At 39.9% G+C, this 13,265-nt stretch overlaps 1 protein-coding gene across 3 annotated transcripts in view; it reads right to left on the bottom strand.

Moving 5' to 3' along the window:
• The window catches only part of LARP4 (La ribonucleoprotein 4), an 85,247-nt gene extending 72,392 nt beyond the window's left edge, over positions 1–12,855 (bottom strand). For all 3 annotated transcript variants that reach the window (XM_049883101.1, XM_049883103.1, XM_049883102.1), the window contains exon 1: positions 12,703–12,855. In XM_049883101.1, the coding sequence (XP_049739058.1) occupies positions 12,703–12,720 (18 nt within the window). In that variant the 5' untranslated portion in view covers positions 12,721–12,855. The remainder of the gene's footprint in view (positions 1–12,702) is intronic.
• Between the last annotated feature and the right edge of the window lie 410 nt (positions 12,856–13,265).

The raw sequence follows: 13,265 nt of genomic DNA, 5'->3' as shown, positions 1-13,265 counted from the left end.
GTCAGGTGCACCTTTGTCTTCAAGGTGACGTCTTTGCTCTTCAACACTTTAAAGAGGTCCTTCGCAGCGTATTTACCCAATGCAATGCGTCTTTTGATTTCTTGACTGCTGCTTCCGTGGATGCTGATTGTAGATCCAAGTAAAATGAAATCCTTAACAACTTCAATCTTTCCCCCATTTATCGTGTTGTTTATTGGTCCAGTTGGGAGGATTTTTGTTTTATGTTGAGGTGCAATCTAAACTGAAGGCTGGGGTCTCTGATCTTCGTTAGTAAGGTCTTCAAGTCCTTTTCACTTCCAGCAAGCAAGGCTGTGTCATCTGCATAATGCAGGTTGTTAATGAGTCTTCCTTCAATCCTGATGCCCCGTTCTTCTTCATATAGTCCAGCGTCTCAGATTATTTGCTCAGCATACAGACTGAATAGGCATGGTGAAAGGATACAACCCCAATGCACACCTTTCCTGGCTTTAAACCAATCAGTATTCCCTTGTTCTGTGCAAAGAACTGCCTCTTGATCTATGTAATGGTTCCTCATGAGCACAATTAAGTGTTCTGGAATTCCTGTTCTTCGCAATGTTATCCATAATTTGTTATGATCCAGAGTCGAATGCCTTTGCGTAGTCAATAAAACACAGGTAAACATCCTTCTGGTATTCTCTGCTTTCAGCCAGGATCCATCTGACATCAGCAATGATATCCCCGGTTCCACGTCCTCTTCGGAAACCAGACTGAATTTCTGGCAGTTCCCTGTCGATATACTGCTGCAGCTACAGCAAAATTTTGCTTGCTGTGATATTAATGATATTGTTCTATAATTCCACATTCAGCTGGATCACCTTTCTTGGGAATAGGCATAAATATGGATCTCTTCCAGTCAATCGGCCAGGAAGCTGTCTTCCATATTTCTTGGCATAGACAAGTGAGCACCTCCAGCGCTGCATTCCTTTCTTGAAACACCTCAATTGATATTCCATCAATTCCTGGGGCCTTGTTTTTCGCCAATGCCTTCAGTGCAGGTTGGACTTCTTCCTTCAGTACCATTGGTTCCTGATCATATGCTACCTCTTGATGGTTGAACATCGACCAATTCTTTTTGGTATAATGACTCTGTGTGTTCCTTCCATCTTCTTTTGATGCTTCCTGCGTCATTTAATATTTTCCCCATAGAATCCTTCACTATTGGAACTTGAGGCTGGAGTTTTTTCTGCATTCTTTCAGCTTCAGAAACGCCGAGCGTGTTCTTCTCTTTTGGTTTTCTATCTCCAGCTCTTTGCACATGTCATTATAATACTTTACTTTGTCTTCTCGAGCCGCCCTTTGAAATCTTCTGTTCAGTTCTTTCTACCTCATCATTTCTTCCTTTAGCTTTAGCTGCCCGATGTTCGCGAGCTAGGTTCAGAGTCTCCTCTGACATCCATCTTTGTCTATTCTTTCTTTCCTGTCTTTTCAATGACCTCTTGCTTTCTTCATGTATGATGTCATTCCACAACTGGTCTGGTCTTCAGTCACTAGTGTTCAACACGTCAAATCTATTCTTGAGATGGTCTCTAAAATTCAGGTGGGATATACTCAAGGTCATATCTTGGCTCTCATGGACTTGCTCTGATTTTCTTGTTTCACCTTGAACTTGCATATGAGTAATTGATGGTCTGTTCCACAGTCGGCCCCTGGCCTTGTTCTGAGTGATACTGAGCTCTTCCATCGTCTCTTTCCACAGATGTAGTCGATTTGATTCCTGTGTGTTCCATCTGGCAAGGTCCATGTGTATAGTCACTGTTTATGTTGGTGAAAGAAGGTATCTGCAATGAAGAAGTCGTTGGTCTTGCAGAATTCTACATTTAATTTCCGTCACTGTTTCTATCAAGGCCCTATCTTCCAACTATCGATCCTTATTCTTTGTTTCTAACTATCAGTTTGTCTTACGGTAGAGGCTTGCGTGTTGCTGTGATGCTGGAAGCTATGCCACCCGTATTCAGATACCGGCAGGGTCACCCATGGAGGACAGGTTTCAGCTGAGCTTCCAGACTAAGACACACTAGGAAGAAGGACCCAGCAGTCTACTTCTGAAAAGCATTAGCCAGTGAAAACCTTATGAATAGCAGCAGAAGACTGTCTGATCTAGTGCTGGAAGATGAACCCCCCAGGTTGGAAGGCACTCAAAACATGACTGGGGATGAGCTGCTTCCTCAAAGTAGAGTTGACCTTAATGACGTGGATGGAGGTAAGCTTTCGGGACTTTCATTTGCTGATGTGGTATGACTCCAAATGAGAAGAAACAGCTGCAAACATCTGTTAATAATTGGAACATGGAATGTACAAAGTATGCATCTAGGAAAATTGGAAATTCTCAAAAATGAAATAGAACTCATAAACATCGATATCTTAGGCATTTGTGAGCTGAAATGGACTGGTATCGGCCATTTTGAATTGGACAATCATATAGTCTACTACGTGGGGAATGACAACTTGAAGAGGAATGGTGTCGCATTCGTCATCAAAAAGAACACTTCAAGATCAATCCTGAAGTAGGACGCTGTCAGTGATAGGATAATATCCATACGCCTACAAGGAAGACCAGTTAATATGACTATTATTCAAATTTACGCAGCAATTACTAAGGCCAAAGACGAAGAAATAGAAGATTTTTCTCAGCTGCTGCAGTCTGAAATTGATTGAACATGCAATCAGGATGCATTGATAATTACTGATGATTGGAATGCAAAAGTTGGAAACAAAGAAGGAACGGTATCTGGGAAGAGACATAAATAAAAGGAATAAAGAAAAATACCAATTTCTTGGCAAAATGTTACCTACCTGCAGTTTGAAGGTAGCAGAACCAGAGTTAGGAAAAAGTAACTATACATATGGTGAAACCACCTCTTGGGTCATACATAACTTTGTGTTTTACTTGCCTATTTACTACTATCAGAAATAAAAACCCTATGCCACTTACCCTATAAATGCTGAAAAACAAAAATAAAGTGTATAAATTGATTAAGTCTATTTGCTTCAAGGCAGATCATGCAGACTCAATGTTTACATCTGCAACATTGAGCGGTCCACTAAATTACAAGTACCTTAAAAAAAAAAAAGGTAAAGAAACCTGCCCAAAGTCACACATAAGACAGAGCCAGGATCTGAACCTAGGCAGTCAGGACAGTCCTTGTTTTTATCCACTAGGTATTACAGATACCTTAGAGAAAACATTAAGACAACTAGTTACATACTACATAATAAGGAATATTATAAATCTCTCAAAGCCAAATGGTCCCTGGCTCCAGTTTTGCTGAGAATGGCTAATGATCTGCAATGATTTCTATCCTAGGGCCAAGGTACAGTTAATTCGCAGTTTTAAAAAAAAAAAAAAAAAAGATAATATTCACGGTAGCTTCCAAACCAAAACCAAATCCAGTGCTGTCAAGTCGATTCCAACTCACAGTGACCCTACAGGACAGAGCAGAACTGCCCCATACAGCTTCCAAGGAGTGCCTGGCGGATCTGAACTGCTGAGCCTTTGGTTAGCAGCTGTAACACTTAACCACTACGCCACCAGGGTTTCCCACGGTAGCTTAGGCATAAAAATTCAACCTCTATCACCAGGCATTTAACCTCATCTGAAATTATTTTGCCTTCAAGTTCCACAATGGCAGTGAACTTATCTATGGTTTACTGCTTTCTAGTACTTTAAACAGTGACTAGCACATAAAAAAAACATAGACCAAGTAAAATTTGCTGAATGAAGGTATGCTACATGAATGTTTCTCAAACTTTAATGTGCATTAAGAATCACCTAGGGATCACAATAAAATGCAGATTCTGATTCAGTAATTCAGGGGCAGGGTTAGAGAACTGTATTCTAACAAGCCCCTGGGTAAAAAAAAATTGCAGCTGGTCTGGGATCGCTGTAGGTCATTTTCCCCAAACTCTCTAAATCGTCAGAACTCAGGATTCACTTTCCCTCCACTGTGGGAAAAAACCTGAAGTTCATTCCTCAATAAAACTATCACCAGTACCAGAGAGAGAGAAAGAGAAAAGACTTCTAGTCTAAAATTCCCATTACCTCAGTCAGACAGCATCTGAGGACTGTCAAAAACAGGTCTCCATAGACTAGTGGCTATTAACTTTTCTGGAGGTCATAGGCTGCTCTGAAAATACAAGCAAAGTTACAGATTTTCTCCCTAAAGTTCAGTATGTAAGATTCATGAACCCCCTTAATAAAGATTAAAATATCAGTATTAAATACCAATTTTATAGTTAATTCTTTTCAGGAAAGGACATCTTTTTATTCCTAGGGTATGTAGTCAAGTCAGCAAATCCTCTGTTACATTCAAATGCAAATGACCAGAAAACTGAGATGAGAATTTCTTTCATGCGTATATATGAAAGCAGCAGCTAACATTTAAATAAGTGCTTATTATGTACCAGATAATATTGTAAGTGCAGGGTCACCCAAGATGCACAGGTTTCAGCAGAGCTTCCAGACTAAGACAGACTGGAAGAATGATGTGGCAGCCTACTTCTGAAAAAACTGGCCAGTGAAAATCTTAAGGACAGCAGCAGATTGTATGACATTGTGCCAGAAGACGAGCCCCTCAGGCTGGAAGGCACTCAAAATATGACTGGGTAAGAGCTGCCTCCTTGAAGTAGAAAAAAACAAAACCAAACCCACCACCATGGAGTCGATCCCGTATCACAGCAGCTTTCTAAGTCAGAGTAGAACTGCCTCACAGGGTTTCCAAAAAGTAGCTAGTAGATTCAAACTGCCAACCTTCTGGTTAGCAGCCAAGCTTTTAACCACTGCACCACCAGTGCTCCCCTTAGAGTTGACCTTAATGACACGGATGGAGTCAAGCCTTCGAGACCTTCATTTGCTGATGTGGCACAACTCAAAATGAGAAGAAACAGCTGCAAACGTCCATTAATAATCAGAACATGGACCATACAAAGTATGAATCCAGGAAAATTGGAAGTCGTCAAAAATGAAATGGAATGCATAAAGATTGATATCCTAGGCAATAGTGAAATGAAATGGACTGGTACCAGCCATTCTGAATCAAACAATCACATGGTCTACTTATGCTGGGAATGAAGAATTGAAGAAGAATGGCATCACATTCATGGTCAAAAAGAACATTTCAAGGTCTATCCTGAAGTACAATGCTGTCAGTATAGGATAATATCTATACGCCTACAAGGAAGACCAGTTAATACAACTATTATTCAAATTTACATACCAACCACTAAGGCCAAAGATTAAGAAATTAAAGATTTTACCAAGTTCTGCACTATGAAATGGATTATACATGCAGTCAAGATGCACTGATAATTAGTGATGACTGGAAGCGAAAGTTGGAAACAAAGGAGGATCAGTAGTTGGAAAACATGATCGCGGTGACAGAAACAACAATGAAGATCACATCAAAGAATTTTGCAAAGCCAATGATTATTCGTTGGAAATACCTTTTGTCAACAACATGAACAGCAACTACACACGTGGACCTCATCAGATGGAATACACAGGAATCGAATTCACTACATCTGTGGAAAGAGATGATGGAGAAGCTCAGGATCATCAGTCAGAATGAGGCCAGGGGCCGACTGCAGAACAGACCACCAACTGCTTGTATGCAAGTTCAAGTTGAAGCTGAAGAAAATTAAAACAAGTCCAAGAGAGCCAAACTACAACCTTGAGTATATCTCACCTGAATTTAAACACCATCTCAAGAATAGATTTGATGCACTGAACACTAATGACTGAAGAGAAGTTGTGGGATGACATTCAGGATATCATGCACAAAGGATGCAAAAGGTCATTAAAAAGACAGGAAAGAAAGAAAAGACCAAAACGGATGTCAGAAAAAGCTTGCTCTTGAATACAGAGTAGCTAAAACGAATGGAAAAAATGATGAAGTAAAAGAGCTGAACAGGAAGATTCCAAAGGGCTGCTTGAGAAGACAAAGCATCAGAGTGAAATGTGCAAAGACCCGGGGTTAAAAACTAAAACGGAAAAACGTGTTCAGCATTTCCCAAGCTGAAAGAACTGAACAAAAAATCCAAGCCTCGAGTTGTAACATTGAAGGATTCTACAGGCAAAATATTGAACAATGCCGGAAGGATCAAAAGATGGAAAGAATACAGAGTCACTGTACCAAAATGAATTGGTCAACATTCAGCCATTTCAGGAGGTAGCATATGATCAAGAACCGATGGTACTGAAGGAAGAAGTCCAAGCTGCGCTGAAGGCACTGGCGAAAAACATGGCTCCAGGAATTGATGGAATACCAATTAAGATGTTTCAACAAACAGATGCAACGCTGGAAGCGCTTACTTGTCTATGCCGAGAAATTTGGAAGCCAGTTACCTGGAAAACCGACTAGAAGGGATCCATATTTGTTCCCATTCCAAAGAAAGGTGATCCAACAGAATGTGGAAATTATCCAACAGTATCATTAATATCACATGCAAGTAAAATTTTGCTAAAGATAATTCGAAACCAGTTACAGCACTACATGATAGAAAAACGCCAAAAATTCAAGCTGGATTCAGAAGATGTGGAATGGCGGGTATCACTAATGATGTCCGATAGATCTTGACTGAAAGCAGAGAATACCTGAAAGATGATTTACCTGTGTTTTATTAACTACGCAAAGGCATTTGACTGTGTGGATCATAATGAATTATGGATAGCATTGCAAAGAATGGCAATTCCAGAACACTTAATTGTGCTCATGAGGAGCCTGTACATAGACCAAGAAGCAGTTGTTCAAACAGAACAAGGGACACCGTGTGGTTTAAAGCCAGGAAAGGTGTGCATCAGGGTTGTATCCTGTCACCTTACTTATTCAACCTGTATGCTGAGTCAAATAATCCAAGAAGCTGGACTATATGAAGAAAAACTTGGTATCAGGATTGGGGGAAGACTAATTAACAACCTGTGTTATGCAGACGACACAACCTTGCCTGCTGCAAGTGAAGCGAACTTGAAGCACTTACTGATGAAGATCAAAGACTAGCCTTATGTATGGATTATACCTCAACATAAAGAAAACAAAATGAGCAACATCATGATACGTGGAGAAAAGATTGAAGTTGTCAAGCATTTCATTTTACTGGTATCCACAATCAACGCCCATGGAAACAGCAGTCAAGAAATCAAACAACATACTCCACTGGGCAAATCTGCTGCAAAAGACCTCTTTAAAGTGTTCAAAAGCAAAGATGTCACTTTGAGAACTAAGATGCGCCTGACCCAAGTCACAGTATTCTCAACAGCCTCATATATGTACAAAAGCTGGATAATGAAATACTGAAGACCTAAGAAGAACTGATAACTTTGAATTGTGGTGCTGGCAAAGAATATTGAATAAGCCATGGACTACCAAAAGAACGAATAAATTTGTCTTGGCAGAAGTACAGCCAGTTCTTGGATCAGGTGGACACTTGAGACTAAGTTGGCATCTCCTGCCTGGAGGAGAGATGAGAGGGTGGAGGCGATTAGAAGCTGGCGAAAACGACACGAAAAGAGAGAGCGGAGGGAGAGAGCAGGCTGTCTCACTAGGGGGAGAGTAATTGGGAGTGTGTAGCAAAGTGTATATGGGTTTTTGTGTGAGAGACTGACTTGATTTGTAAATTTTCACTTGAAGCACAATAAAAATCATTTAAAAAAAAAAAAAAGAAGAAGTACAGCCAGAATGCGCCTTAGAAGTGAGGATGGTAAGACTTTGTCTCACGTACTTTGGACATGTTACCAGGAACGACCAGTCAGTCCCTGAGAAAGACATCATGCTTGGTAAAGTAGAAGGTCAGCAAAAAAGGATGACCCTCAAAGAGATGGACTGACATGGTGGCTACAACAATGGGCGAGAACATAGCAACAATTCTGAGGATGGCGCAGCACCAGGCAGCGTTTCATTCTGTTGCACATAGAGTTGCTGTAAGTTGGAACCGACTAAACAGCACCTAACAACAACACATACCTGACGATTTATATCACAGTACAATCAATCCCTAACCTAGAATGTAGTCAAGCCTTAGAACATAAAAACCATGAATACAACTTAACTCTGCCAGAAGAAATTATCCTTAAATTACAACACAAACTGGAGGGTCAGAAGTCACTTGCCTCAGTTCACACAGCTAACATTTGAACCCAAGATTCCAAAACTCTTACTGAAAATCATAGTGCATAATACAAAATATTCACAACGTTTTCAAGATTGAAATCTGCCTTAAGCATTAAATGTTAAAGAAAACAAAACTTAATCAAAGCACAAAATACTGGAAAGATAAAATGCTATAAACACTATCAGAGTCAGAAAGTCATTTTTCATTTTCACTTAAAGATATTAGAAAAGGTGGTTAGAAATCTTTTTTTAAAAAAAATAATTTCACAATGATAGTTTCATCCATGAAAGCTTCTCAACTTCCTCTACTTCCCTGTAACACTGACTCTGACCCCATTTCTAAGAGACAGCCAAAATCTTTATGTAAGCTCCAAAGAAGGCCAAAATTATGGATTTGAAATGTTAGTATCTAGTGTTAAATATCACTCCTGCTAAGTAGGAGATAATACGGAGCTGGCAGACAGCCCCAACAAATGCTGACTGATCAAAATACAAAATAGTTTACTATCAATATTTCTAGTTGTTCTTCACATACTGGTAATTCCAGCACCATGGGATACTTTCTAATCTTTATGTTCACTTCTGAGGATTTTATTCCACATTTCACACTTTTAAAACACTCTACTGCATTTTTCAGTCCATTACATATCCACTATCTGTCCATGTTTTTATTCGTTTTTAAATTCTGCATCCAGCTCCAATGAATCTTCCAAAATCCAAAATCCAATTGTTCAAAAATTGCTTACCTGTTCACTTATTCATAACTTTTCTTAGCAACTGTTTCACAATTTGTTTACACATTTCTTCCTCTAAGTCATTGTTTTAAAAAAAAATTCTTTTCAGTCAATGGTATCTAACAATTCTTTATAAATAAATGATTATTCAAACCTACAGGGAAAGCTACCTGAGTTCTACCGTACTTGGGGCAAAAGGCACAATACTACCTGTGATTACTGTAATATAAAATTAATTAAACACTATCTAGCCAAATAACCTACTTCTTACACCAAAGTCTAAAGCTAATCTAAAATTTAAAATGCTATCACCCAAAAAACAGGAAACTTGAGAAGTCAGGGAAAATTATTTTTAAAATTATGTAAAAGTTATCAAAGCATCCTAGGGTGCATGAAAGTCACTGTCACTTATATAAGTGGTTAGAGGCACTTGTTTTCAAGGAAAAATTCAAATACAGACAGAAACCTGAATTTAACAGTCATTAAAACATTGCCAAACAACAATGGCAGGCATAATTGCCTGGAAATATCAGAAAGGAAAACGGGTCTGAAAAATGAACAAAATGTTAACAACAACAACATGAAAAAACTGCAAGCTGTCTCCGTTGGTCCCCTAAAACTTAAATAAACTCATTAGCAGACAGATGGAGGGGGCACACTGCTGTTTCAAACTTATTTCGTTTTAAAGAAATCTAAGTAGCGAAGTGTTTGACAACTTTGTGAATTATCCAAACTTTTTTACCTCTTCCCAGAGGTACCTTTGTCACAAGATAGGTGGGGGGAAAAAAGCCAATTAACTACTGAAGTCAATATAGTCCTTTGTTTGTAAGACCAGGTTAAAAAAAGTTACGGCTAAGTATAACTTAAAATAGGATTCCTTGTTTTCCTCTAATTTCTACAGCAGGATAGCTAGGTGAAGGTGTCCTGTGGCATAAACTGCTAACCGAAAGGTTGGTGGTTCAAACCCACCCAGTAGCTCTGCAGGAGACACACCTGGCAATCTGCTTCCAAGAAAACCCCATGGAGCAGTTCTACTCTGCTACATCAATGACCATAAGTCAGAACCGATTCAAGGGCACCTAACAATGACAACGATATAGCTAGGTGGTTTAGAGTTGTTTCCAGCTTCAACATTCATTCAATAACTGTATAATCTTGGGCAAGTTTCTTAAATTCTCTGTGCCATAATTTCCTTATCTCTAAAATGGGGATAATAATGCTGTCTACCTCACAGAAACTGTGAGGCTTGACGGCATTTGTGTGTGTGTATAGATATATACACATATACATACAAAGGTACTTAGTAGCACTACACATGTATAGCACTTTTATTATATTATTATTGTTACAGTTACTATTCTCTATCCCACTAATTCTAGTTATAAATCGGAGTCTAACTAGTTTATATTTATATTTATCAAACCATTTTAAAATTTCTAATCGAGTAATAAATGTGTTCTTTAATAATGCACTATGTAAGTTTTTTTACATACAGTAGCAAGGAGTGATGAATATAAAGTACTTACAGTAACTATGATATGAAAATATCTGTAGTTTATCTTGGTGACAGACTCACAAACACTGTTGCCTACATTGAAAATTAAATCTCAATTAGAGGCTAGTGAAAATAAATAAATTTTTCTCCTCAACCAAATTTTTGGACTTCCTGAATTCTACCCAAGGACTCAGATTAAGAACGCTTGCCTAAAGGGAAAGTGTAAAAATAAGTGTTGGAGCCAGAAACTTGTGTTCTATGTAGACTTCAGACTTTAGTCCCCGTATTATTTACACCTGAGTGACCTTAGACATCTAACTTCTGAGCATAGGTTTCCTCCCTTAGAATAATTACTATATATCATGAGATTAGTTAACAAAATGTCAAATGAGTAGTGTCTATTCAGTTTCAAATATTTAATGACATTGTTGATTTTTCAATAAAACTCATTACCAGAGAAAATTAAAAAACACAATTAACTCAGTTATTAACATCAAAAATGACATACTGATTTGCAAAGAAAATTAATGGAGACATTAAGTTGGTATTACAGTTAAGATGTGGCAGAGTTTGTTTACACTGGGGAGTTGCATAGGTCTAAACTGCTAAAAAAAAAAATCTAACCATGATTTGACATTAGAATGACCTAGGTTCTATCTCCCAGTTCCACTTTGTTAGCTGTATGAATTTTGGGAAAGGTACTTAACCTGTCAGCCTGAGTTTTCTCCTTTGTAAAATGCTGCAATGTTGTTTTAGAGACAGGAGAGGACCTGGCTTAAACAAACGATAAATGGGGCTATTATTAAAGTTCACATTTTAACAAAGTCAAAGGAATCATTTTGGAACTCAAATGTTTATTCTGGAATTTATGTTTATATAATTAAACTTCACAATCTTTGTCTTGCCCAGTAAAATACATAAGCACTTAAAAACCTGCAGTATTTGCATCGCCTCACATTCCTAAAACAAACTGGCACTCTTAAACTCATATCTGATTTCTTATTCTGCCGAAGGAAAACAACAAAGAGGATTTAAAAAAAAAAAAAAAAAAGGTAAACTGAGTGGGTTCCGTAATTTAAAATTTTTTCATGATTTGCTTGGAATGTTCCAATGGACGTTTATTATGAAAGTTAGACACACGCTGTCTTTTTTAAACCTAAATATCTCAAAGTTGTCAACTACAGAGTTAGGTTAAAAAAAAAAAAAAAAACTTATTTACTTATGACAGAATGTTAGAGTTAAGTCCCCCTACTCCCCCCACACAAGAAACTGCCATAGGGTGGCCCCGGCTCACTCAATCAATTGTACAACCTGCAAATGCCTTCCATCATTGAAAAGATTATTTTTATGGGCACAGTTAACAAGTGCCAAGTTGCGAAGCTGCATGCAGCTTTGCTGGTCTGACGTTTTCACAATGCAAGAACAATATGATCTGGAATCTACTCAAAGCATTAGCCAGGCAGTCAGCTGATGCTCACTGCACACAAGAGAACCGCAGAAATTAGAAAAATTAAACTCCTATTTGTGGGAGGCAGATACCAACTATCTTTAAAACTAAAACGGGCCAACAGCAGACGTTCCAGTTAATGAAAGTATTTCTACTGTTTAAATAACAGTAAAGACGGTTTTCCCCGGCCCAAGTTTCTCTCATTCTTGGAATTTTCCTGTAAAGGGCTTTTATCGGTTCATAAAACCAACCCTTCATCACGCAGACGCTGCCTGAGTAACTTTTACAAAAGGTCAAAGCGGTGCCTTTCAAGGCTTCCAAACCCTACTGGCTTCTCCCTCAATAACAGTAACTCGCTTTCCACTCATAGAACGTTCCAGAAACCGAACAAAATCTGGTGGAAGTAGCTAAAAAGAAGCTTTCCATTTTCTTTTCCAAATACTTGCTCTGCATTTCACCTTCCTACCTCCGCGGCCCCACATGTTGCTCGCCACCCTCCCAGAGGGCTCCGCGAGGCCGTGCTTCCCCCGCACCCCGGAACGCGCCCACCTGATTACCCTCTCCCCGGCAGACTCCGCCCCCGCCTCCTCCTCCGCCTGTCTGACTCCTTTTGGAGGTCCATATGGGACACTTTCCCTCTCCTGTTTGTCACGCCACACCAGACAAGCCCTCAATTCTCCACCCTCAATTCTTCCCCACTACGGCCCTCAATTCCCACAGCTTCCTAAAGTGCTGTAAGTACGCAGGGTGGAGCTGCAGGCCCGCACGGCCCAGGTGCTGTGTCAGCCTATCTGCCGGTGCCGCGGCGTGTACGGCCTGGAAAGTCACATGGCGGTGGGACCGGCCGGCGCCTCCACACTCCTGCTTTCCTCAGGGCAGAACGAAATTACCAAGTCCACTCACCTCCACGAAGAGTAACATGACTTCCTCCACTCGGCCCAATCGTTCCCGCCGCCGCGACTCCAACTGGCTCACAGGCCTGAACCCAATCGCTAGGATAAGGACACTCGCCTTGCCCCTCCACCCGGCAATGGACCCAGCTCCTCCCCTGCCGTCAGCCGCTGCGGCCTGACCCGCCCCGTCCCACCTCCCTTAAAACGGCAACTGTTTCCGGTCCCAGAGAACAATTGCTTCCGGGAGAAGAGAAAAAAAAAAAAAACAACCCTTCGAGCGCTCAACCTTTGCACTGTCTTTTCCACCAGCAGTATGGAATGTACTATTATCTGTCCTGGGGGGAAGCAGTCAGAGGAAGGCACCATTCTGTGTGAAAATCAGGGTGTGTGAAACTCGCATTGACGCATTTTATCCCTTGCCAGACGCCTATCACCGAGCCCTAGTAATTCCGCGGTTTTCATAGTTCGAAATCTAGCTCTGCTAAATGGCCAAGCTTGTGCGAAGTGTACCGAACAAACGCCCAAACATTTCCAAAAAGGTGGTGGCTCGCGGTTAAAAATTAAAGAAAAAAA

Source organism: Elephas maximus, chromosome 4 (assembly GCF_024166365.1).
Source record: "Elephas maximus indicus isolate mEleMax1 chromosome 4, mEleMax1 primary haplotype, whole genome shotgun sequence".
Classification (NCBI taxonomy): Eukaryota; Metazoa; Chordata; class Mammalia; order Proboscidea; family Elephantidae; genus Elephas; species Elephas maximus.
Note: the sequence above shows the minus strand (reverse complement) of the source record. Positions and strands in the feature narration are given on the sequence as shown.